General features: G+C 57.2%; 4 protein-coding genes across 13 annotated transcripts; 2 read left to right on the forward strand and 2 right to left on the reverse strand.

Annotated features, from left to right (window-relative positions):
• Positions 1 to 3,292: 3,292 nt before the first annotated feature.
• ALYREF (Aly/REF export factor) lies at positions 3,293 to 7,098 on the reverse strand. Its single transcript, XM_081576330.1, has 6 exons — positions 6,830 to 7,098; positions 6,222 to 6,353; positions 4,583 to 4,730; positions 3,966 to 4,029; positions 3,688 to 3,865; positions 3,293 to 3,594 (listed from the first exon to the last, which is right to left on the reverse strand). Exons 1-6 carry the CDS (start codon positions 7,064 to 7,066, stop codon positions 3,580 to 3,582), a joined length of 774 nt encoding a protein of 257 aa, XP_081432456.1. The 5' UTR covers positions 7,067 to 7,098; the 3' UTR covers positions 3,293 to 3,579.
• Positions 7,099 to 7,223: 125 nt separating this feature from the next.
• Positions 7,224 to 12,407, forward strand: ANAPC11 (anaphase promoting complex subunit 11). Of its 2 annotated transcripts, none has more exons than XM_081576332.1 (3): positions 7,224 to 7,449; positions 7,838 to 7,958; positions 12,059 to 12,407. In XM_081576332.1, exons 2-3 carry the CDS (start codon positions 7,850 to 7,852, stop codon positions 12,202 to 12,204), a joined length of 255 nt encoding a protein of 84 aa, XP_081432458.1. In that variant the 5' UTR covers positions 7,224 to 7,449; positions 7,838 to 7,849; the 3' UTR covers positions 12,205 to 12,407. The 2 variants fall into 2 exon arrangements, with proteins under 2 accessions (XP_081432458.1, XP_081432457.1); XM_081576331.1 differs by having other exon boundaries at positions 7,224 to 7,327.
• Positions 12,408 to 14,625: 2,218 nt separating this feature from the next.
• NPB (neuropeptide B) lies at positions 14,626 to 15,076 on the forward strand. The gene is made up of 2 exons (XM_081576343.1): positions 14,626 to 14,868; positions 14,948 to 15,076. The coding sequence occupies exons 1-2, from the start codon at positions 14,626 to 14,628 to the stop codon at positions 15,074 to 15,076; spliced, it is 372 nt and encodes a 123-aa protein (XP_081432469.1).
• Positions 15,077 to 17,328: 2,252 nt separating this feature from the next.
• PCYT2 (phosphate cytidylyltransferase 2, ethanolamine) lies at positions 17,329 to 24,506 on the reverse strand. Of its 9 annotated transcripts, none has more exons than XM_081576335.1 (14): positions 24,357 to 24,506; positions 22,461 to 22,549; positions 21,722 to 21,883; positions 21,398 to 21,464; positions 20,647 to 20,731; positions 20,464 to 20,508; positions 20,212 to 20,265; positions 19,634 to 19,772; positions 19,355 to 19,383; positions 19,002 to 19,079; positions 18,746 to 18,811; positions 18,515 to 18,580; positions 18,159 to 18,247; positions 17,329 to 18,073 (listed from the first exon to the last, which is right to left on the reverse strand). In XM_081576335.1, exons 1-14 carry the CDS (start codon positions 24,443 to 24,445, stop codon positions 17,962 to 17,964), a joined length of 1,170 nt encoding a protein of 389 aa, XP_081432461.1. In that variant the 5' UTR covers positions 24,446 to 24,506; the 3' UTR covers positions 17,329 to 17,961. The 9 variants fall into 9 exon arrangements, with proteins under 9 accessions (XP_081432461.1, XP_081432459.1, XP_081432462.1 ...); XM_081576333.1 differs by having other exon boundaries at positions 19,301 to 19,383; XM_081576336.1 differs by lacking the exon at positions 24,357 to 24,506 and adding an exon at positions 24,142 to 24,269 and having other exon boundaries at positions 19,301 to 19,383.
• Positions 24,507 to 24,530: the final 24 nt, after the last annotated feature.

Genomic DNA, 24,530 nt, shown 5'->3' on the forward strand with positions numbered 1-24,530 from the left:
CAGAGTCCAGGAGCCCCAGGCCCTGTGGGTATGTCACTCTCTTCCCTGGTGCTGGCTTCCTCAACATCTTTGAGATTCCTGAAGACTGAGTGACTGTCTGGACGAGGCATGTGCCCACTCCTGGACTGATCACTGAACTTTCCACTCAGACCACAAGGTGGGAGGAGAGCTGGGGTACATTCCAGTGCCCTGCAAGTGGGATAGCCCCATCCACCTGGTCTGCGAGACTGCAATCCAGCATTTGAGAAAAGAACATGGAGAAACTGAGGAAAAGCACCAAGTCCATCTCCTCCTTTCACTCACTCGGTCTGTATTTTCAGAGATGAAGTGCTGGCCATTGCAGGGATACCCAGCACTGCCCTCAGGTAACCAGAAGCCTGATTTGCCTTGGAGCACAGAAGCTGCCCCTGCACACTTACCACCCAAGAGCACTTCCTCCCAAAAGCACCACCACATAACAGCAAAGCACATGGCTCTCCAGCCCTTGAGATAATGCATGGTTTCCCATTTCACAGTTAAGGAGGTTGAGGATTAAAGTGGTGGGGAGGGACTTCCCTGTGGTCCAGTGGTTAAGAATCCGCCTGCCAATGGAGGGGACAGGGGTTCAATCCCTGGTCAGGGACAATTCTCCATGCTGTGGGGCAACTAAGCCCATGTGCCACAACTACTGAGCCTGTGCTCTAGAGCCTATGCTCTGCAACTAGAAAGTAGCCCCTACTCGCTGCAACTAGAGAAAACCCATGCCCAGCAACAGTCCCAGTGCAGCCAAAAATAATTTAAAAAATACAGTGATGGGGAGGTTTCTCTCATCTCCCTGCCAAATTGCAAGCTTTTCTGACTCAGTCACCTTCCCACCCAGGCTTCCAGCAAATATGATGTCACCCCTCCCTACTCCTGTCACCTCCAGCCCCATATCCCTACCTCTACCCACAGTGTCCACATGTCAATAAGTTCCAGGTCACAGACATCTAGCTGACAGCAACTTGTCTGGGTCCACATCTGGATGCCTGCCCACATCCGGTGTTTCTGCCTCTTAGACCCAACACTGAGCACAGCCCATCGTTTGCCTGCTTTCTTCCTGGGACTTTCTCTTCACTAATGACACCCTCCGCTCATGTAGCACCTTGGCCACCCCTTACCATGCCTCACAGGCTCCCGATTCCCGGTCATTGCTCCCTCCAAACACCAGAGCCAACCTCCAGAAAGCAGTCTTCCTTCCTGGCATGTGCCTGCTTAGCCCAAGGCCACCTCATCAGAGAGGCTGCCTGGCTCTGTCCAGATGGTCTGACCTCTACCAGCCACCCCTCACCACACTGCAGCTAAAGCTGAGCCCTAGCTGATCCCTTCCCGTTAAGACTGGGCTAGAGGTAGGGATGAGTCACCTCAACCATCTTTCCACCAGTGCCTGGCATGGCTCAGATGGTTCAAATAGCAGCTGCTGGCTCTGTAGTGACAGCACATTAACTGACTGTTAAAGGGCCACCCCTTAATCACACTCCTTCCTTGTGACTCACTCCAGCCTCATCCCAAACATTGAAGCCATGTGAGCTGTGGGCCATGGCACCTGCTTCCGTAAGAGCCAAGGCACTGGCTGCTGTTAAGGCTGGAGTGACTCTCCTGGCCCCCACTTACCCCTCCCCATAATCCCTATTCTCAAAAGGCTGTCACCATCCCCTTCTCCTGCCTTCTGTTTCCCAGCATCAGGGTCTTTTCCAATGAGTCGTCTCTTTGCATCAGGTGGCCAAAGTACTGGAGCTTCAGCTTCAGCATCAGTCCTTTCAGTGAATATTCAGGGCTGATTTCCATTAGGATTGACTGGTTTGATCTTGCTGTCCAAGGGACTCTTAAGTCTCCAGCACAATTTGAAAACATCAATTCTTTAGGGCTCAGCTTTCTTTATGGTCCAACTCACATCTGCACATGATTACTGGAAAAACCACAACTTTGACTATATGGACCTTCGTCAGCAAAGTGATGTCTCTTTCTGCTTTTCAATAAGCTGTCCAGGTTTATCATAGCTTTTCTTCCAAGGAGTGTCTTTTAACATCAGAACCGCAGTCACTGTCTGCAGTGATTATGGAGCCCAAGAAAATAAAATGTTACTGTTTCCACTTTCTCCCCTTCTGTTTGCCATTAAGTGATAGAACCAGATGCCATGACCTTCCTTTTCTGAATGTTGTTTTAACTTTTTTCACTCTTTCATCCTCAAGAGGCTTTTTAGTTTCTTTTTGCTTTGACATTAGAGTGGTATCATCTGCATATCTGAGGTTTTTGAAATTTCTCCCAGCAATCTTGATTCCAGTTTGATTTATCCAACCCGGCATTTTGCATGATGTACTCTGCATGTAAGTTAAATAAGCAGGGTGACAGCATACAGCCTTGATGATACTCTTTTCCCAACTTGGAACCAGTCTGTTTTTCCATGTCTGGTTCTGTTGCTTCTTGGCCTGCATACAGGTTTCTCATGAGACAGGTAAGGTGGTCTGGTATTACCATATCTTTAAGAATTTTCCAGTTTCCCTCTTGCTGGGGTGTAGGCATAACTGAGTGGCTTAAACGCATGTCCTCAGGAGGGGAGGCCCAGAGCGATGTCCATGCCCTGCACCCCACAGGGATCTTGGCCCTCCTGAACCGTAGGAACTGCATGGCAGGTCACACTAGCATTCGGGCAAGTAACATGACCGTCCTGCTCTAGTCTGTCCCAGGAGGGGTCCAAATGGGCACCAGTGTCTGCCAGCCCAATTCCCTGTGGGGCAAATGGGATTCTACCACAGCTCCCACTAGCTACGTCACCAAGTACATAGTTAAGAAAACACCGATACAGTGATCTTTCCTTCATGACACAAAAGATGAAAAACATGTGGGGATTATGTTGCAAAGTCAGAACTACTAAACCCAGATTTCTGAGAAACGGAGCACCAGAAGGAAAGGAACAGCTCAACCCAGCAGTCATCTGAAATCAGCCAGAAACACAGGGCACCCCACCTTGCCCTGCCACTCACCTGGCAGTACAGGCAGTGAACAGGTGGCTGCACGTGGAGGACCACTGCTCCACATCCTCCCACCTAGGTGGGATGAGGGAGTGAGAAAAAGGGGTTTGGATCTGTGGGAACAGCGTGGCAGCCAGCATCCTCCTGCAGAACTCCAACCCACAGGCCAGGTGCCATGTGCCCAGCAGGCCTGCCTCATTTCCTCCTCAGATCCTAAGTCCCTCCCGCCTACCAGATGACACCAGCATTCTGGCCCAGGTGAGGACCTTGAGAATGGGATGAATTAAACAGTTCCAGTTCTACACACATTTCTATTTTATTATGGCAAAGGTGAAAACGCCACCTTCTCCACAACAACAACCAGTAAAATTTATCCCAAAAATAACTCAGTACAAAACAGGTCTGTTTCAGAATTAAAAAAAAAAAAAGAAAGAAAAAGAAACCTTTACATGAATTTTAAATCCTATTTTAAAACATAAAAGAAACAAATCCATCATTGGCCACACAGCCCCAGTCTGTCACCCCCTCCCGCCAGGGAGCACGGACGAGACTTCTGGGTCCTGGTCCATGCACGGATTTGCCGGTTTGTTTAACTGGTGTCCATCTGAAACAAAGGAAGAGAGGTGCTCACTCAAAATGAGGCCCTCCTCCAGTTGGTCTGGGACTGACCCTCACCCAGCCCTCCTCTGTGACTTACTCTTGCATTATAAGCATCCAGCTGGGCATCTAATTCTTCTGCAGAAAGCTGCTGCTTTGAACTCCTGCCGGTGCCTCTGCCTCTGCCCCGGCTGCCTCCACGGGTGCCTCTCCGGGTACCGCCGCCGCCACCAAAACCTCCTGAACCACGGTTTCTAGTCATCCCACCTCTGTTTACACTAACAAGAAACGGAAACTTTGCTCACATGCCTGGGAAGACCTGCGGCGTGAGGAGACACCCCACAGGCCAGCCCTAAGCAGAGAGGACCCGGAACTCACCTCTGTGCAGGTCTCCGCTGCGTATCAATCTGTGAGGTGACGAGCTGAATGTTCATGGGGCGGCCTGTGGCAGAGAACACAAGAGGGCCAGCTCCTGTTAGAGGACTCTGGAGCCTGCTAGGGGCAGCACCCTGGCCTCCACGCAAGCACTGGAAAGGGACACTGTGCATCTTGATGCTCCCGACGAGAGGACAGCCTGGAAATGCTGGTGGGAGAACAGCCCCACCAGCGCCTCCTCGTTCCTTCTCATCCAGTGCAGGTGGGTGTCTGTCGGGTGTCCGGGGTGCCCAGGAGCAGAAAGGTACCTTTGTCTTTACGACTACAGCCCCACACTCAAGAGTTGTACTATGGTGGTTCTGAGAAGGCTTCACAGAAGTGAATCTTCCGGAAGGAGCTGAAGGAGGGAAGGGACGTAGCTTGCTGGATGGGGGTTCACAAGAGGTTGGTCCAGATGTGTGGGGCAGCATGAGAGGTGGCAGTGTGGAAGAGAGACAAAGGGGCGAACGCAAAGTGTCCTCAGGCAGAGGGGACCCTACTCTTGCAGGGACGGGGCCAGCCTCTGGCTCCGCAAACTAGCTACAGCACTGTAGCCTTTCTGGGTCCAATCCCAAACGCACCATCCAAAGGGACGCCGTTGTACTGTTTCATAGCTTTTAGTGCATCTGCCTTCCGCTCAAAGTGCACGTCAGCTGTTCCTAAACTGCGGCCGGATCGGTCGTAGTGCACAGCCGCCTTCTTCAGAGTTCCAAATTCAGCAAAGAGCTCCTGAGAGTCAGAAAGAGCAGTTGTTAGCAAAGCAATTTTTCTTCCGGTGGCCCAGGGACACTCCCTGGAAGTGTAAACTGCTTTGGGGTATTTCCCTGGGAGGAAGACATACATGTGGTGGGGCAGGGCAGTGGCAGTGGGACCTGGGGTATGGGATGGGACAGGTGGGACAGCAATTTCCCGGAGCAGCTGGGCCCGAGGGCTCCTGCCCACTTGGGAACCTGACATCTGTACCACGATGCAGGTGAAGGATCACAAAGCCCACCAATGAAGGGCAAAGATTAAGTTGCTATCTTCTTCAACAAAGGAATATTTACAACACACCCAAGGACTGTGCCAAGAAGCAGCCAAGGCCAAGATCACAGAGCAAGGGGCTCTATCCACTTGTGGACCAGCTCCAAGGGCCCTCTGACTGGGAGCCCTGACCCAGCCCCTCCCCCAGGGCAGATTCTGGCTCACCTTTCCCTCTCCTCCTACTCAAGCCTGCCGCAAAGCCTGAAGTCAAGCGCTGCCATGGAAACTGCCCTGACCTCAGGCAGGCTGGGAGTTGGAGAGGGAACCCAGAGTGTGGGGCTACTCCGGCCGCAGGCACACAGCGGGAAGTGGAGTTCACCAAAAGCGGTTTCCAGTGGATGCCAGAAACCACCTTAAAAAAAGTGTTGAGACACTGTGAGTGCTCACTGGCCTTGCTCTGTCCTCCCAAGGCAAAGTAAATGGCTGGGCTCTGGGAAATTGAACCCAAGAAGGCCCAGTACCCTGCCCAGCCATCTCCTGGACTGACCCCCAAGATGTCATTACTTAACCATTTTAGGCAGCAAGTTTAAATGCCTTTGGGGTTCAACCAAAAAAAGAAAAGAAAAGGAAAAAAAGAAAAAGGGGAGGAAAGAGAGAGAGGAGGGAAAAAAAAAGAGGCTTCAACCAAAGATGTTTGAGAATCATGCCACTAACAAAACCCAGGGGATGAGAATAAGTGAGAAGACAGGGGATGAAATTCCAAGTAAGACATAGGGCTTAAGAGAAATGGAGCCAGGGTGACACTGGCACCATCCTGCTTCTGTGCTATACCAATTCTACAAAGGAAGTGCTTTCTCCTCCCAACAAACCATTAAAACAAGCAAAAAGTAAAGAAAGCAAATAGCCTAGCTCTTCCAGGAACAGAAACGGAGCACATTCAACCAAGCTTCTCTCAGAAGAGCTTAGGCAGAGTGCCTTCATCTACAGAACACGTCTTGGCAAGGAAGAACAGCAGCGCCTCAGACTAAGCTGGGGCCTGTCTTCCAGCACAAACTGACACACAGGTCAGGCTTTCAACTCCAGCTCGACCTCTGCTCTGCATTCCTGGAGCCCCTCACAGGGGACAGTGGCTGGCTCTTGGGTGCCTGGGAGAGCCTGTCGTCCCAAGGTGTGTGGGGGGATTCAGGGCCAAGTCCCAAACACCACAACTAATTCCGTGCGGACTGACCCGCCCACCAAGAAACTCCAGTCCTTTACCTGAATATCAGCGTCGGACACTCCAAAATCCAGATTTGACACCAGCAGTTTCCCACCAGTCTCCACGCCGGCACCACCCCCAAAACCGCTATCGAAAAGGTCATGCTGCCATTTGTCAGGAAGTTGTTTCGGCTGAGAGAAAAGAAAACACAAGAACAGAAAAAGATCTGTGAGTCTCACTCTAGGGCTCGCCCTCGCCCTCACGGCCACAGCAAGACCCTCTCCCCATCACGGCGGGGAGGCAGGCGCTGAGAGAGACCCGCAGCCCCCGCTTCTCGCCCGCGTCAGGCCGTACCCGGCCGCCAAGGCCACACGTCCCGCAACTTCTCGGTTCCCTTCAACCAACTTCCCGCCACAGGGGCGGCCGCACCAACGGCCCCTCAGCCCCCAGCGCCGTGAGGCCGGGCGCCCTGTTAAGACAAAGGCCGCCAGGGTCTCCGCCTTGGGGCCCGGCAGGCATGCGACCTTCTCGCCCGCCGAGCCGGCCGGCGCCCGCGCCCCCCGGCCCAGTCAGTCAGTCGGTCGGCCGGCGGGCCGGCCGGTCCCCCGTGCGCCGCCCTGCCGGTTCACTCCCTCGCCGCGGCCCGCCACCCGGTCTCCACACTCACCCTGCTGTAGGGCGCCGGCCGGTTCCTGCCGCCGCCGCCCGCCGCGCCGCGGGCGATGGCCGGCCGATTCCGAATGGGTCCGCCGCCTCGGTTCACTCGCGCGGCGGCCTGGGCCCCGCCGCCGCGGCCACCCTGGGAGCCAGCCCGGCCGCGGCCCCTGCCCCCGCCGCGGCCGCCTCGCTGGCTCCGGTTCAGCTTAATGATGTCGTCCAGAGACATATCCATTTTGTCGGCCATGGCGGGCGCGGAATCGGCCTCGGCTCGAGCCCGCGCGTCAGCACGTCGGCGCGTCACTTCCAGCGCCGCTCGGGGGTTTTCCGGTACCGCGTCCTCAGAGCGACCGCGGATTGGCTGAGGGCCTTCGGCGTCTCAGGGGGCGAGGCTGCGCGTGCGCGCTGAACCAAGGAGCTCGGCGGGCGCCTCTGAGAAGTGCCGAGCCGCGGCCACAGGCGTTTCTGTACCTTCCCGCGCGGGGCCGGCGCTGCCAACTGAAGACGGGTGGGGCGGCGCGCGATTAGATCGGCGGGGGCGCGGCCGTTGGGGGCGTGGCCGGGCGTGGCGCCCCTCCCTTGCCCCTCCCCCACCGCACCGGGAACCCGCACCCTAGTCCCGCGGCGGGAGTGAGTGCGGCCCGTGCGGCCCGCGCTGCGGTTGTTTCCCGGGTGACCTCGTAGGGAGCGGGCTTGGGTCTCCATCTCTCAGCCCCGTCAGTCGTGTCCCTTTCGGAAGTAGCGCACGGCGCGTTTCTGCGGTTGTTAAAAGAAAGCCGACGAGCCCTTCTGCGGACGCCGGGGCGGAAGTGCGGTGTTGGCGAAGGACTAACACGGGTCCTCCCGGTCTTCCCGAGGGCCCGGCCCCCGCCCCAGCCCCCTTGCAGACAGCTCTTACTACTCTTCGGCGGCCACTGTTGCCTGCGCTGGACCCTCGGGGCGACACCCCTTCTTTGGCTTCCAGGTGCCGTAGCTTTGCAGACTCAGCACAGCCCAGTGGTCTCTTCCCTCCCTGCAGGCTCCTCGCGCCATGAAGGTGAAGATCAAATGCTGGAACGGCGTGGCCACTTGGCTCTGGGTAGCCAACGACGAGAACTGCGGCATCTGCCGGATGGCCTTCAATGGCTGCTGCCCGGACTGTGAGTGCCCCCTATCCGCTGTCTCTCGAGCTCTGCCTATCCTCTGGCCTTGGCGTGTCCCCAGAAGTACTTGCACAGCGTTCCTGGGGTTTGGTTTCCTTGTCCCAAGAAGTTGATAGAGAAAAGCCAGGCTATTGGGGCCCATATTTGTACAAAGATCCCGTCGAAAGTTTTGTAAGGAAAAGAGCACAGTTTCCTATCTCGATAAAAGTCACTATGAGACCCGTGGAACACAAAGATGTGTTAAGACATTTTATTTGAAGATTTCACGTCAACAAAAAAATGTAATGTTACAAGTTTTTCCCCTCAGTCCAGCACATAAACGACGAATAACACGTTTTCATATCTGGTTGTTTTTGCCCAGCTGTTTTAAAGTAAATGCTAAGTGTCTCCTGCATTGTCAGGCGGGTTCTTTACCACTGAGCCACCAAGGAAGCCATAGTAAATGCTAAATGTGATGCCCTACCTCAGTGCTGACTTTTACCCAGCACTGTTGTCACATCAGACAACATATTTCCTTACCGTTGCCCCTCATTCCTAGTCCTCGTTCAGATTTCTTTAGTTGTCCTCAAATGTCTTTTTATTGTTGGGTGGTGTGAGCCAAGACCCAAGGTGTGATCACTTTTTCCCTTCACTACTTAATCTAGAATAGTTTTGCTTCGACTTCTCTATTGCATTTCAGACATTTAATTACTTGTTTTTATTTTATTTATTTATTTTTGGCTGCCTAGGGACCTTCATTGCATTGGGCAGGCTTCTCTCTAGTTGTGTTGCATGGGCTTAGTTGTCTTTATCATGTGGGATCTTAGTTCCTAGACCAGGGCTCAAACCCACATCCCCTGCATTAGAAGACAGATTCTTAACCACTGGACCACCAGGGATTTCCCCGTAGACACCTGATTCTTTCAGAACATGTTGTCTTGCAGGTTTTATTATCAGATTTCATCTTTGCGGTATCTTTTGCATTGTTCCTTTGTCTCCAGTGTGTTCTGTGAAGTGAAAGTATTTGGGTCAAAAGGAGATTTTCACACCAGTGAATTTAGTTTTTAGTCAGACCCAAGTGAACCAGAAGCAGTAGGAAGGGTCTAAGGGTTTGCCTAGGGAACGAAGGTGTTCCCAAGAGAGAAGTGAGACTCGGGGACCACTGAGAAGTCAATGACCAGGCCTGTCCTGTGGGGCCATGAACATCAGAATAGTACTGGATCTTTGCTTCTTACAGTGAAATTCAAGTAATTGAATTTTAGTGCAAATATCATTTTATCCTAGCCTTCAACTTAACATCTGGTGAGAGGAAATCTCATCACCTATGGGCTAATCCATCCTGATTTAATCAGGCTGGGATATAATCTTAGGAAATCAGTGATTGGTTCTACTTGATGAGGTTTTATGTAACAGGGAGAGAGAATAGAAGCACAAGGTCTGGCTTGGTTTAATCCGTTTAAAACCACCCTTTTTTGTTTGGTTCAGTTGGGTCTTGTTACCACATGCAGGCTTTTTCTAGTTGAGGGAGCACTACTCTAGTTTCCGTGGCTTCTCTTGTTGCGGAGCACAGGCTCTAGGCGCACAGGCTTCAGTAGTTGTATTTCTCGGGTTTAGTTGCTCTGCAGCATGTGGAATCTTCCAGGCCCAGGGATTAAACCCGTGTCCCCTGCATTGGCAGGTGGATTCCTATCCACTGTACCACCAGGGAAATCCTAAAACCACCCTTTCTCTAAGGTACAACACACGTTATGGGTAGGTACTTGCAACTTTCTCAGCAGCAGATGTGGCTTCTGAAAAGAAAAGTCCTAGGGTAGGTAGCATTTATGTGGTCATGCCCTTGACCCAGTGTGGGTGAGTGAGCCTGTGTGTTAAAGATGGCACCAGGGATTGCATGCAGCTTGTGGAACCCAGTGTGTGGGGCTGGCTGAGGTGTGCTGGCTGTTGGGAAGAGGGGGCGGTTTAGAGGCTGAACTTTGGACTTGCTGGTTGTGAGCCAGCTGTAATGATCAAAGTGTTTGGTCAGCCCAGGGGGCCTTGTATACAGATCAAGTAATGCTGGATTTCTCTGCTGAGATGGAATTCCTAGGAAGAGTCCAGAGTGACTCAGACTATGATAAACCTGCTCCTTGTCTCGGGCTTTGTGAGTGAAAGTCTTACGGAGAGGATCCCACTGACACTTAACATGAGTCACTGTCAGCATGGAAGGTGGTGTCAGATTCCCCATGAATGGACACGATGGCTAGGGTACTCCTGCCTGTAGGCTAGCTGGCCCCTGTGCATCCTCTATTTGTAAGGGCTCTAATGTATTAGGGGTGATTCCGAGCATAGTTCTGCTGAGGTTGGAAAGACCCTGGGTGGTGGTGGGGTGGTGGTGGGAACCAACAGAAATCAGGTGTCACACCCTGTGGGCTCCTGGCACAGGGCCGTCCACCTTGCCTCCCCCCCACCCCCAGCCTGGGAAGCAGAGTGAGCTAGATAGTTTTGTATTTGCCAAGTAAATTGCTTTTTGGTTGTTTTGTCATAAAAGATTCAGAAAAGGAGTGATGTTTTGCTTTAGAGAGGATTACTTTTAAAAAGATTGAGGGTTTTGGGGGGAGAAAGCATCCACGTATATGTATAGCTGCGTCCCTTCACTGTTCACCTGAAATTATCACAGTGTTGTTAATCGGCTATACCCCAATACAAAATAAAAAATTAAAAAAAAAAAAAAAGATTGAGAAACACTGCCCCAAACAAGAGAGTAAGAAGACGGCAGTGCCCATCTGTCTGACTCCGTAGGGTGTATGTACCACTGTGGGGCAAGGGCTGCTCCCGAGCTGGGAAGGAGGCGCAGGTTTTCGGCAGCTGTTGAAGGATATTTAAGACCTGGCACCCACACCAGCCTCCTGGTCAGCGTGCTCCCTTCAGGCAGTGGCAGCTGCCCTCCTGAGTCATGTGGCTCCGGCCTGCTGTCTGTTGGTGGGATGTCGGTGGGGTGATAGAGCCTGCGGAGCCCTGTGAGGTTGGACAAGCACTCAGGTCAGGTTTCCAGCTCCTTGTGCAGCTCAGAGCAGGTGCTCCATTAGGTCTTGAGAGCGCTGTCGTGTGGCTTAGCTGTGGTGTTATCTCTTTAACATATCGTACAGTCACCTGTCCCTGTGTCTGGTGTCAAGAGAGAAGACCAGGGCCACAGGTGACCAGGCCAGCACTTAGGAACTACTTCGTGGACAAGATGTCTCCTGTTCACCCCAACTTATCTGGCTGGTGCACTGTGTGCCCTAGTGACTTCTGGATTTGGCTCATGCTTGATAGGCATGAAGGGCCCCCGTGGCAATGGTTTGGGGGAATGGACCCCCCCCTAGAGACTCTAGGGTGGAGGCAGCAAGCTGCAGCTCTCCCCTGCTCACGGGGAGCTACCTGCTTGTGGCTGGGGGAGGACATTGTGCTCTGCCGGCACCAGCTGTGTGATGGGGTTTTCTGGATCCTTAAAAATCAGAGGCTTGTTTCTCTTGATGCCAGGCCCTCTTCACAGTGGTAGCATTTGCAGGTGTGTGGGCTGGAGGGCCAGCACCAGGTACTCTGAACCTTGGAGGTAGGATAGAAATGGGAAGGAAATGGAAAGTAGTGCCATGTCACTCCCAGCTGCCAACAGGCTGGGCTGTGAGCACCTGTGTCCCCGACCTGCTCCCTGGTACTGAACTGGGTCCCTGCTGCCTGGGGATGGCGACATCTAGTTTCTAAGGCCCCGGCTCACCTCACCTTGATCAAGAGGAATGGTTCGCTGCTCAGAGGCAGGTCACCTGTGCAGGTGCCTTGACCCACTGATGTAACCTTCTTGGCATCATGGGTGCCAAATGGCAGAGCTGTGGTGTGTCTACAGATGGGCCCAGCGGGCGGGGTTTGGGCCCGGCCAGAGCTCTTCCTGCTGCTGAGCTCCCCTAGAGCTGCTCCTGCGTGGAGGTGGGAGCAGCCCGGGTGGTCTTTGCAGAGGTTCATGTAGAGGCGGCTCTTGGCCAAGTCCATGGTTTCCTTCCAGATTTCTGTCCTCTCTGAGACCCGAGGCCACCCTGGGCACGCTTCCCCCATCCGACTTGTCCTGTGCTCTGGGTGACTCACAGGTCTTCTCATCCCTCCCACAGGCAAGGTGCCAGGTGATGACTGCCCGCTGGTGTGGGGCCAGTGCTCGCACTGCTTCCACATGCACTGCATCCTCAAGTGGCTGAACGCGCAGCAGGTGCAGCAGCACTGCCCCATGTGCCGCCAGGAGTGGAAGTTCAAGGAGTGAGGCCGGCTGTGCTGCCCGATGCCCCTGCCCTCACCCTGAGATGGCCTCACCCCCACAGTGGCTCTGGGTGGCTGTCACCTCCACGGGGACAGTCCCCTCTGGGCTCTGACAGGGTTGAAATGAGGACTGGAGCTGTGTTTGTTTTCTCCCATCACAACGTTGACACTTTTATCCAATAAATAAAATTCATTAAACCACCTAAACCTGGCCGGAGGCTCCAGTTGTTTGTTTTCTTGGTGCTGAGGCAGCCTCAGTGTGCACCAGTATGAAAACTCATGAATAAACATCCTGATGCTATGCCGAGAGGCCCTGAGTCACACCCCTGGAAGAGAAGGAGCCGGGGATCAGCTGAAGGACCCAGGGTAGGAGGAGTGGGCTCAGGCTGGAAGAGCCTGGTGGGGTAGAGAGGGTGGGGGCCCGCTCTTCAGGGTGGTCGCTGGGACCCTGGCTGGACACGGCGGGCAGCCACTGCCATGCTTCCTCTCCCTGGAAGGCTGTCCCTGAGTAGGTGCTGGCTGTGCTGAGAGGGCTTTGCCAAGGTGGCCGTGATCAGTGGTCTCAGTCCCTTTCTCCCAGCTCCTTGTCAGGGTCAATGTCCCTGACATCAGGATGTGTGTCCGCAGGTGTCTGAGGGTCTCCCCATCTAGGGAAGGACAGCCCTTGGGACATCCTTTGGGCACCTCTGTTCCACCTCAGCTCCCATTGGCTGGTGGCCTGGTGTGGGGCGGGGGCAAGGAACCCAGCCCTAGGGTTTTGAGCAGCTTCTGGATGGCAACTGCTGTAGGCTGCAAGTCCTGTGAGCATGGGCTCCTTCCAGTCTATTCTCGATGACTGCCCCCCCCAACCCGGGGTCACTGCCCTGTGTCCCTGTAACGCCTTCTGCCCAGTGGGTAGCTGGTTTCTGAGCACCAGTCCCCAGGGGAGAAGATGGGGCAGTACATGGTCTGGATCATCGTGCCCAGAGGGAAGGAACCCTCACAGAACCTGGAGGTCATATGCTCCTTGCCCAGAAATCCAGCTGCCAGGGCCCTTGTGCTGGTGCCTGTCCTGGGAAGGCACGTAGCCAGGGTGTTTGGAAAGTGTGTGGCCAGGGTGTTTGGAAAGTGTGAGCAGGAGGAGGGGCAGCTGAGCAAGCTTTATGTCACCTGCCATGTGCCCTCCGTCTTGGGCCCTTGGACTCAGCCTCTTGGGTGCTCCCATTTATCTCCTGGGCTCTAGGCAACAACTCTGAATTCTAAGTGCCTGTCTACAGCATGTCTGGATATACGGTCACCGAGTTCACACACCAGTAGGAAAAAATCAGCCCTCACTGGGAGGTAGGCTGTGGTAGCTGCAGAGGATCCCACAGGGTGGCCTGGCCTCTGTCTGGCCTGCTGCTCTCCTCTCCTCCCTGGAGTTCTGCCTTCCCTGGGGAATTCTTCCCTGTAATAGGTAGTACCCGCGTGCCTAGGGTGCCAGACCATGCGCCTAGCCTCCAGGCTTTTAGCCCTGGCACACCGGGACAGGTGCCCTCACCCCAGAGGGGTCTAGCCACAGGTCATACAATCCTCTAGGCAGGCCACTCCCACTTCGCTGCCAGGTGGGCTCCTCTCCATTCTTTACTGGGTTCCACCCTGGTCCTCCCAGGGCCCGCATGGTCGCCTCGAGTGGGACACAGAGCTGCCTACCAGGCCCAGCACACACTCAGAGCCCAGCCATTGGCTCCCTCTCAGGAAGCTCTGCCAGGTCTTCTCAGGCCCCATAAGCTCAGCTCTTCCTCTGCCACAGTGGCACAGGGTCACAGCACCCACCTCTGCAAAGGCTCTCCCCTGGCCTCCCCTCCTCATCTGTCCTGTGACCCATCCTGCCTGTCTTGCCAGCAATTCTGTTTGAGGACCAGATCGGTGGTAGAAACTTCTCTCATAGGTGTGAAACCCACCTCTTCCCTCCCCACCCCGGGCCCTCCTAGCCTTCAGTGCCTCCTGGACCAGAAGCCTGGTCCTCTGGTCAGTTCTGTTTAGGGTGGGAACTGCTCCTTGTCCCCGGGGTACCGCGCAGGGGGTGACTAGGGGCTGGGGCGCCATCGGACTCCTTGAGGGTTCTGCAGCACCGCTGCCCCTGCTCCCACTGAGTCAGGACTAAGGTCTGCGGGAGGAGCCTGGGGGCTGCCTCCCAGCAAGAGTTGACTGGGCCAGAAACGGGGAGGTGGGAGGGGGTGGGGAGGAAAGGGGCTTCGCATCCCCCTCAAGCCCTGGACCATCTTTCTCCAGCGCGCCCCTGTGCCCAAGAGGCTCTGAACCCCGCGCGGGCTTCTCCCTCCAGTTTGCGGAGGCCCATGCATCCCGGCGCCCTCCCTCGCGCCCCGCCCACCCCGCCCCGCCGCAGATATAAGGCGCGAGTGCTGCCGTTCCGCGCCCCGCCGCCCGCTGCCACCGAGTTCCCATGGCCGGGCCCGCGATGCTGGTGGCCGCCGCTCTGGCGCTGTGCTTACTGCTGGCGTCCCCCGGCTTCGCGTGGTACAAGCAGACGGCGGGGCCGGGATACTACTCTGTGGGTCGCGCCGCGGGGCTGCTGTCCGGCTTCCACAGGTCGCCGTACGCACGCCGCTCCGAGCCCCGCGGGGGCACGCGATCCCTGGGAGGGGTCGGCACCTTCCGGGAGATGCGCCCCAGCCTGCGGAGTCTCGTGAGTAGTGGGCGCTGTTGGGTGCGGAGCGCTGGAGGGTGCGGGCGCCCCTTTATCCTTCCATCCCACCTCGCCCCAGGCCGTGTGCGTCGAGGAGGTCACCCCCAACCTGCAGAGCTGCGAGCCGCTCCCCGACGGCCGCGCCACTTTTCAGTGCAAGGCCGACGTCTTCCTGTCGCTCAGAGCCTCGGAATGTCGCAGCACGTGACCCCCGACCCAGGCACCTGGACCCGGCCTGACTGCCCCGGGCACCTGAGGGCCCGCCCCTGCTCTGGTGCTAGATAGCACCCAGCACTGCCCATCCATCCCCACAGTAAATGGCTTAATGAATAAATGACTTGCAGCTTCTGGACGGTGGGCACAGCGGGTGGAATGGGCGTCTCTTGAATCTCTACACCCATACTCTGCTCACCTAGGCGTGCAGACAGCAGCCAGGTCACCAGGTTTCACGGAGAAACCTGTACAGGAGCTCCCAAGCCCCACTGCTGGCAAAATGCTGCTGGGAACTCTGTGGGCCTTGGGCCATATCAAACCCAGACATCTTCTGGAGCCCCGCATCTGGCTATGCAAGGCTCTGCTCCATGTCCCGCCCCCTCACTGCTTTTGTTCACGCAGCTCCTGGATCCTCCTAGGAGGTGCTGCCTGGGTCCCCCACTAGCCATCAAGTCGACCACACCAGCTCAAAAGTCCTACCCTGTAGTAAGCCTCCCCTAAACACGCCACACCTGGACGCCCTCCTGCCTCAAATGCTACATTTCTTGAGGCCTCCCTTACTAGAGGGGCAACTCTTGGGGTGACTCCTTTCTTGGAGTACCCCCAAAACATGAACAGGCTGGGCCCAGCAAGAGGGGGAAGGCAGCCAGATGTGCAGCTCTGGGGCTGGGAGGGGCTGCAGCAGGGGGATAACAGAGCTGGGAGCTGAGCACAGCCCCAGCTCAGAGTCCTGCATCAGGCAGCTGGCTCCTTCCAGGCCTGGGAGCTCTTTGTTCATCCCAACCTAGACCCACAGGAAAGCGGTATCCCCAAAACCACAGGTGCTGCCATACCTGGAGAAGGGTGAGGCTGTGCAGGACCTTGGCTCCTGAATACAATTGCCTTGTGCCAGCCCAGCACCCCTGCCCCACTCAGGCTAATTCCTTAATTCACTTGTTAGGATCTCAGTAGGTTGATTTACACCCTGGCCCCCAATGAGGCTGACCTGAGTCCCTTGGCCTGGGCTCTGGCCCCAGAGATCTGGAGCTTATCTCAATGACGTCCCCCACCCCATGGGGTGCCTTGCCACCAGCTGGGCCTCAGGGGACCCAAGGGAGCTGGACCCACCAGCCAGCCCTCTGCTGAGGCTGTGGGTGGGACCCACAATCCTGCTGTATCTGGGTGGACAAGTCTCTGGAGGCACCCGCCTCCTGGACACCCAGGCTCCAAGTCTCCTCCAACCACGGTCCAGCTGGCGGGGGATGGAGGGCTTCCTGGTTGCTGCTGCAGGCTGTCCCCCAGTCCTCACCTTGGGGTGCCACCCAGCAGGGGGTTCTGGGCAGGCCTAGGGCTGACTCTGGTCTCAAGAGGAATCCACTGGCTGCTCCTGTATCTGCGCCCCTCCACCCCCCGCCCCCCGCCATCAATCTACAGAACTGGCTGATCCCTGTCGCCGAGGGATTGGAGTGAGAAGGTCTAATACTACTGGGTTCCTGAAGATGGGGCAGGGGTGCAGGGAGGGCCTTGTGCCTCTCACAGCTTAGTGTGCTGCTCCTACTGGGAAAGGGAGGAAAGGAAGTGGGGCAGGGGCTCCCCCGAGAGGCTATGTGCACTGACAGTCCCCCCAGCCCCCTCACTGTAGCTGCCCACACAGGTTCTAGACCGGACCTTAAGAACCGACAGAAAAAACAGGCCCACCTTCCAGAAGGAGTGAATGCTGGTCTAGGACTCCCATGGGGCCAGGCCACAGGCTGCTCTGGCCCCATCTGGCCCAGCAGCTGCAGGGCAGCGGCCATTCTGGAGAGAACTGCAAGAGGACTGAAAAAACATCCCAGTTCTCACTCTTGAATACCACAGAGCCATAAACCGCAGCCACTGTCCCCCTCCTCCCCCAAAACGAGGTGATTGGGGTCAGCACCCTGCAGCCACTACACCACTCCAAGTGGGCCCTGACTTGGGTGCAGGAGACCCTGAGATTCTGTGGACCTGGCCAGGGAGCAGCCCCCAATTCCTTCTTAGATCAGGGAGCCCTATGAGGACTGCAGGGTGTCAGACTCTCATTTTCCTCATGACCGACTCTGGGGCCAAAGACACTCTGTTGGCCCTTGCCTCTCTCCCTCTTTTGTTTCTAGCCATTGTGGGAAGTGGCTGGGGAGCCTGGAACTAGGGAGTTTCTTGCTGCAGCCATCTGCCTCCTTGTCGGGTGGCGGGGAGCAGGGCCAAGGGCTGGGTTTTCTGGTCCTGCCCTGCAGGATGGAGAGCCTGATGCAGAGCTCCTCCAGCGGGTTTATTTGGTTGCACGCTAGCCAGTCAGGTACAAAACCAAGAACAGTTTCTGGGGAGGCTGGTCCAGGAAACGGGGTGCAGCGTCTGGGCACCAGGCCCCGGGGCAGAGGTAGCCCATGTGGGAGGCGGCCTGGTCTGCTCCCCGAGGAGGAAACGGGGCAGCCTCCTGGGTCACTGCCCCCTGAAGTTGGTCTGAACAGAGGCAAGGTGGGTGGGAAGGCTGCCTCAAGCTGGGCGGTGGAGGGTGTATAGGAGCTTCCCAGGGGCAGATGGTGAGCAGTAGCAGGGCCAGGAGGATGGAAGCTGGGTCTTCCATGGCACACAGGGTGGCACCCCTCTGGTCGAAGGTGCCTCCTGCCCATCCTGCCAGCTGGGCTGCTCCACTGTGCTGGATGCCCCCTCTGTGCAACTTGGCAGGAAGGGCAAGACGGTCTGCTGCAAGACAGGTACCTTGCAAGCAGGGTGACAGGCCACGTCCTCCACACCAGCCCTTCCGCGGCTGGGTGGCTGGAGAAGAGGGCACCGCAGCTTTGTTAAAAACCGAGCCGAGCTCTCAAGGCAGGGTTGGGAGAGGGCCAGCCTCTCAGAGGGCCCCTGGCATCCTCCCACCTGTCGTCAGAAGTCACAGTCACTCTCCCTTTCGGGCTGCGCCTCCTGCCGCCTCATGGCCTCCAGAAAGGCTAGCTCCTTAGCTTCCTTCTTCTGGTTCCGGGCCTCGTACTCCAGCCTGGGGGCCAGATGGGGTGAGGTGTGCGCCCAGAGCCAGGGCCTCAATGCCACCCTGTGCTCCCAGCACCCCGGCCAGAACTCACCTGTTCTTGATGATGCGCTGGACGATGAGGTCTGTGGTGAGGTCGTTCCCACTGTCAACCTGGAAGAAAATGCCCCTCCTTTTGGGCTCCTGGTGGCCAGAAAGAGAGGAAGGAGGTGAGAGCTCTCCCCTGGGCCTTGTGGAGCCTGCACTACTGCCCTGGCTCTGACGGTCTTTCCCCCGCTCCCATCATGATCACTCGCACTCAGTTCCTGCCTCCTTAAACCGTGAAGCCACCAGCAAGGCAGTTGTCACCTCGCCCATTTCCCAGATAAGCATGGCAAGGCAAAGGAGCATCAGCTGGCTGGGAAGCAACAGTGGCCACCTCGTGTCCACCGAGGGCCCTGTAGGACCCACCTCGTATGGGTCAGAGCCATCCTTGTCAGGCACGATTTCCGTCTTCCCGTGACATACCAGGTCCACCTGGGGAGGAGGCAAGGGTCAGGGAGCCCTCCCAGCATTACCCTACATGGTCCCCTGTTCCCTGAGTGCCCTTCCCAGGGAGGCCACCAGGGCTCAGAGCACTGGCCTGGCCCCATTAGGCCCAGGTCCTCCCTGGAAACCGCCCACCAGGAGCCCCACCCTCACCTTGAAGTGGTCCAGGAGCTCTGCTGTGACCGAGTACGGGGCCCCAATCACCACTTCGGACACATACTGGGTGGACAGGAAGCACAGCTGGTTAACTAGGACTTGCCAGGCAGCAGGGTAGGGGCTGAGAGGGAGCATGGTGGAACCCCAGACTCATATCCCTGGGAGGGTTCCAGGGGGGTGGGGGGTGGGGTGATGAGGAGGAACAGCTCCAGCCTGGGAAGGACAGGCTGCTGGTCTGCCCGCCGGCACTCACCCGGCAGGCCAGCACACTCAGGGTCCGCTCATGCAGGTTCATGATGGGGTAGTTCTTCCCCTTGTAGTGGTTGACCTCCTAGAGCCAGAGCAAAGTCAAGTCAGCTGGCAACCTCAGGGTCGGTGTGTGTGAGGCTGTGCTCCCTCCCAACAATCCCTCGGGGACATCTGCCAGTAATGGGGAGGCCCTGATGGGAGACCCTCCCTGGGTGTCTAACCACCTCTTCCTCACTTGTGCCCAACCCCATCTCTAGGAGCCCCTCCAGAGTCCCCACACCATCAGATATCCCGGGGTGAGACCTGGTCAAAATGTAAGCCAGCGATGACGTAGGGCCTCTCCGCCAGGCCATATACCTTCTCCAGGAAATCCACATGTCCAATGTCTGCGCCCAGTTTAAGGAGCGAGGAATCAATACAGAGCAGCCGTCCACAGAAGCAGGGGCTCAGTCAGGTCCCCTACCACCCGCCTGCTCACGCCTCTCCTTGCTAACGGCTGTGTCCCTGCACGCCACCCCAGTTCAGGGTTGAGAGTCAGGGAGGCCCCTTGGGTCCCTGGGGCCCACTGGGGAGGATGTGGAGGGGCAGACAGAAGGCCTGGGGCAGGGACAAACCCCACCCAATCCTAAAGGATACGGAACAGGTCAAAGGCGCCAGCCACATAGATGACCGTCTCTCCAGGCTGGGGCTCCTTCCCCGAAGCAAACTGGATGATCTTCTGGGATGTCTGAAGAAACTGGGACACCCCTGTCCAGGGGTTCCGCCCCCCGGGGCACTGCAAGCCGAGAACAGTCTGGTCAGTGACAGAAGCCTTGCAGGCACGTCCCTTGCCTGTGACCACCCTTGGGCCTGCCCACACCCGCCTGTCCGTCTGCTCTGGGAGGCACAGGTGTGAGGTGGAGGGAGCAAGTACAGGGGCGACAGGCCGGGACTCCGAACCCCTAGCTGCTGCCGGCCACTCGCTTGATCATTCTGCTGTTGCTCCCAGGCAGGCATTTCAGGCAAGGATGCTGAGGGCCAGCTGGCATTGCCTGGTCCACGCCGAGACCCGGGCGGGCGGGATGCCTGTGGCTGGCAGGACTGGGGTCCTGCCTTGTAGCCACAGCAGGCACTGCAGCCAACAGCACCTTAGCTCGGCAACTGGCCCACCAGGAAGAGGCCGGTGGACACAGCCCTTGTGGGGACCTGGCACCCTGAGGCCATCATCTGGTCACCTGGGAGGAGCCTTCTGAGCAAAGTGTCTCCCTGGCGGGTGTCGGGTGAGGGGGCTACAGAAGGAGAGAGGACCAGGCCGCCTGGTTAGAGAACCCTCATTCACATGGTGGCCACTGGGACCAGCCAGCCAGCCAGCAAGATTGGTGGTCAGTACCCAGAAAGCAGGGAGCAGGGTAGAGAGCAAGACCCCCTTTCCCCAGGAGGTGGCCTGGGGATCAGGCAGTGGCCCAGACAGTACAGGGGACATATACCTTGCCAAAGCTGTCTGCATATTCCCGGTACTCGGAGGACATCTCCTGCACAGAAGGGTACGGGGGTGAAAGGCCTGACCCTCCAGATGCAGCCAATCCCAGGACCCCAAAGCCTGCTGTTCCAGTGCCCTCTGAGGGGCAAGGGTAGGGCAGGCAATCCCTCCCTCCCAGTCCCATATTCACCTGGCTGCTGTGATGGGCCTTGGTCACCAGCAGCATGCGGCCAACAAGGTCTGTGGTGGACACCCCCTGGGTGCGCTTGCATTCTCTGGGGACAGAGGTGGGGTTGGAGCTCTCATCTGCGACACACGTACAAGGCTGCCTCCTAAGAGCACCTAAGTTGCCCCACCCAAGGGTAAGGGCAACTGCTTGTTGCTGAATCTACCCTAGTTCAGTCCCTGGCGGCCTTGCTGTGCATAGACCATGCACTTCCGGGCTATTCTTGGCCAAGACAGAAAACCAAGACCCAGAGGGTGGAGGGACCATGGTCATTTTATCAGCCAAAGGACATGACTGAACAGAAGAACAGGATTATCAAGCCTCAAGTTTGCAGACCATCCAAGGGGGTGGCTCTGATCCTGTTTGGCCCGCTGACGCCCAGGTCCTGCCTCACCACACACTCTGCCAAGGGAATCCTGGGCCTTACTGCCCAATTCGAGCTGCTGGCCATGTGGCCTTTTCAAGAGTTACTCAGATAAAAGCCAGCTCCCCAGTCGAACCCCACGTCTCCACTGCTCTGCAACCACCTGGGGCCAAGTGGCTTCCGTACTGGGTGACCCAGATGCATGGCGCCCCCAGCCATCGCACCACACCCACACAAGTCACAGGAAGCACAGGCTGAGGCCTGGACACTGCCCTCATGAGCAGAAGGTGCTCGAGGGGCCCCAGAAAACCCGCTCCTCTAAATGTGGGCCAACCGACACCTAGAGCTTACCTGTACCTTCCAGCCCGCTTCACTTCTTCATAGGTGTCCCGGCCATCTACAGTCAGCGTGATGTCATCTAAGGGGTGACGTGTATACGAGAACACGGATTTTAACCCAAAGCCACGAAGACCTCCAGGCCCATACCCTCACTCCAGGCCTGCCCCGGTGTGCATGCACTCCTTTCTGGGGAAGGACATGGAACTTCCTCAGACCCTCAAAGGGCACCATGCTCCCCCAAGTGTGAGGAGGCCAGCACCTGCGGATGCCCTTCTGACGGTCAGGTCCTGAGCTGCCCAAGCCCCCAGCCCCTGGGATTAAGGCCTGCCCACTCACTGCCGTGGACGCAGAAGTCACAGTTGTACTTGTCCAGGGTCTCCAGTGTGGTGACGTAAGGGGCGGCCGGCACCACTTCGTCCACCCACTTGATGGCCTGCACCATCTTGTACCTCTCCTCCTGAGTGAACACCGGGGGCCCCTTGTGCTTGGCGATCTCCTCTGGGGAGAGAGAAAAGGGCAAAGGACAAGGTGGGTGACTCCTGGAGGGCTGGCCACAGGCTTGCCGACCCCTCCTCAGAAGTCCCCTCCCAGCACTGAGCAGGGTCTGCAGCTATACAAGGCCTTATGGAGGGAGGCTGTCTCTGACCGGGCCCTCAGCCCACGAAGTACCAAGCAGCCCTGCTCTGTCCTCTGTGAGCTGGTACAGGCGCTGGGGATGTACCTGCTGGGAAGTACACACCACTCCCGCCTCAGTCGACCAAAGTTCCAGGTACAGTCCGGGTTTCCTTTGATGGCTGAGTACTCTGTACTCAAAGGCCTTGGGAACCAGGAGGCGGGTAGGAAGTGGGTGGCACAACCCAGATGGATCCACTGGATGCCCCCTACACCCAAGCTCATGACAGGATACAAGATGGGAAAGCTATGGGCAGCCTGGCCTGGGCTGGGGTTAGCGTGAGCTTGCAGAGCTGTGCTAACAGAGGGGATGGCCTAGGCCCAGCCCTACCCGCCACGGGGACCTGTGGGGTCTGTCACGGGCACGGGGCGGGTGGGCGGTGGGCACAGCAGCCCAGCTTACCATCAGTGTGCACACCCACAATGAGGTGGTCACCCATGCCCCGGGCCTGGCGCAGCTGGTTGGAGTGGCCATAGTGTACCATGTCGTAGCTGTGGAGAGAGCAGGGCTGTCATCCCCGTGTTGGGGGTGCAGCCTTGTTTCTCTGCAGTGTCACCAGTAAGCCCTCCAAAAAGCCACCGTGGGAACTGCCTCCAGGGTCCCGGTTGGGCTTTCAGAGAGAGGGGTGCTCAGTTCTCCTTATCACCAGTCCCTGGGCCCAGGGTCAGACTGAGCAAGCATGGCTGTGCCCGGGGACAGGTCTAGGGACCCTGAGGGCTGGTGAGGACACAGAACAGTCCCTGCTCCCCACACCTGGAACAGTGCTCTACCCTTAGCTCCCCATGGGTAGTCCTTTTAAGGTGTAGTATAAACTGGTGATAATTCAAGGGTACAGTGGGCTGTGTACTACCCTGAGACAGCCACACAGTCCCTGGAGCCAACACATAATGAAGTCTAACCAATGACTAAGGGCGATTGCTGGCTTTAAAAGTCCTGCCTGTTCCTCATGGCCTCTGGAAACTCAGTGAGGCTTTGCTCCCTGGAAGCAACAACCACCTCCCTGTCACCGTGGGTGCTAGAGCTTTCATCCTCAAATTCAGGTCTAGTTAAGACAGAACTCTCAGCTGAAGGCCATACACAGCACCACAGCTCTACTCAGACTGTCTTGTGTGTAGGGAGACCCCCACTTCTCTGTGGGCTCAGGGGTGGACCCTCATGCTTGCTCTGCTTCCTCCCAGCCTTGTATTGCCTTCTGAGTAGGTGGAGCTGTCCCTGCTTCTCCAGGTGACCGAGGCCACCAGAGGTAAAGAACCATCCTACTCAACACCACCTGCTAACACCCCCACGGCACACCGGGCCCCAGCAGACGAGCCTGTGGGGCACAGTACTCTGGTCCTGGGCTAAGGGAAGAGGAGAGACTAAATTCAGGAGCCTGGCTGGCCCTTGTGCCCACCAGACAGGCTGGGCAGGAGGGGTGCACAGCACAGAATTCAGGGTGGTCCTGGGTCCAGGCCATACCCCAGTCACTGTGGCCTGCTGGGGGTGGGGCCAGGCCTGGCCAGGGCCAAGGTTAGAGTCCACAGACACGAAGCCACACCCCCCTCCCCAAGGTGACTCGGGTGCAGGCACAGAAGTATGGCAGCCCTGGCTGCTGAAGCCCTGGGCTTTCTTTCTCTGCTTTCATCAAATAAAGGTCTGAGGAAGTATTCAAGGTGGCAAGTTACCCCTAGACGTTTACTTTCCTCTTGTCCCCTGGCAGCCTCAAACCTATCTTAACACCACCACTCCAGTTGTCTGGCTTGCCAAAAAGAGAGAACACTGTAACTCTCCTCAGATGGATCCAGGAGCCTGAGGGCTTCACTAGGGTCTTACACGGATTGGCCAATACCTGCACTGACACTTGCCCAGACACCCAGGAGAATCTTCCAGGTTTTTTCCTGGGCAAGCTGGGGGCTGGACAGGGAGAACTTTGGGAAGACATTTTGGGTGCACGGCTCCCTCGGAGGAAGAGTTCCTAAGGCACTGAAATGATTAAAGTCACCAAGGTTAGACCCGCAACTCTGGCTACTATTGTGCACAAATCAGGCAGGTGGGACCGCCTGGCTGATCTCCGGCTTAAAGGCAAAAGTGGGCAAAGGAGCACCCAGGAAAGGCGCTCGAGTAGGGATCCGCAGAAAGCCTCCAGCGACCCTCAGCCGCGCTGCCCGCGGAAACTCGGTTCCAAGGCTTCTTCCGCAGCCTGTGACTCCTTTCGCCCGCCGCCCCGCGCTCGCCGGCCGCCCGATTCCGGCGAAAGCGGCCACAGCGGTCACCGTGGCCGCGCCCGCGCCCCCGCCCAGCGTCCCCCGCCGCGCTCACCAGCCGTCGCACCACACCCGCACGGCACGCCTGGCCCTCGGGCCCGGCCGCTTGGCGCCGCCCTCCTCCCCGTGCCCGTTCCGGATCATGGCCCGGTGGCGGCAGCAAGACACTGCCCAGCCGGCTCCTCCGAGCCGCCGCAGCCCGCGCACGCACGCGCCGTCACGCGGGCCT

Source organism: Giraffa tippelskirchi, chromosome 3 (genome assembly GCF_054371585.1).
Source record: "Giraffa tippelskirchi isolate mGirTip1 chromosome 3, T2T-mGirTip1v1.2.pri, whole genome shotgun sequence".
NCBI lineage: Eukaryota > Metazoa > Chordata > Mammalia > Artiodactyla > Giraffidae > Giraffa > Giraffa tippelskirchi.

Coding starts and splice junctions, on each gene's coding strand:
- ALYREF (XM_081576330.1), bottom strand. CDS start 7,066: ATGGCCGACAAAATGGATATGTCTCTGGACGACATCATTAAGCTGAAC. Junction 6,354..6,829: donor GGCCGGCGCCCTACAGCAGG/GTGAGTGTGGAG, acceptor CTTTTCTCTCAG/CCGAAACAACTTCCTGACAA. Junction 4,030..4,582: donor CAACGGCGTCCCTTTGGATG/GTGCGTTTGGGA, acceptor TCTCTGCCACAG/GCCGCCCCATGAACATTCAG.
- ANAPC11 (XM_081576332.1), top strand. CDS start 7,850: ATGAAGGTGAAGATCAAATGCTGGAACGGCGTGGCCACTTGGCTCTGG. Junction 7,959..12,058: donor CAATGGCTGCTGCCCGGACT/GTGAGTGCCCCC, acceptor TCCCTCCCACAG/GCAAGGTGCCAGGTGATGAC.
- NPB (XM_081576343.1), top strand. CDS start 14,626: ATGGCCGGGCCCGCGATGCTGGTGGCCGCCGCTCTGGCGCTGTGCTTA. Junction 14,869..14,947: donor GCCCCAGCCTGCGGAGTCTC/GTGAGTAGTGGG, acceptor ACCTCGCCCCAG/GCCGTGTGCGTCGAGGAGGT.
- PCYT2 (XM_081576333.1), bottom strand. CDS start 24,445: ATGATCCGGAACGGGCACGGGGAGGAGGGCGGCGCCAAGCGGCCGGGC. Junction 20,732..21,397: donor AAGCGGGCTGGAAGGTACAG/GTAAGCTCTAGG, acceptor CTCTGTCCCCAG/AGAATGCAAGCGCACCCAGG. Junction 18,812..19,001: donor TGAGTGTGCTGGCCTGCCGG/GTGAGTGCCGGC, acceptor CTGTCCACCCAG/TATGTGTCCGAAGTGGTGAT.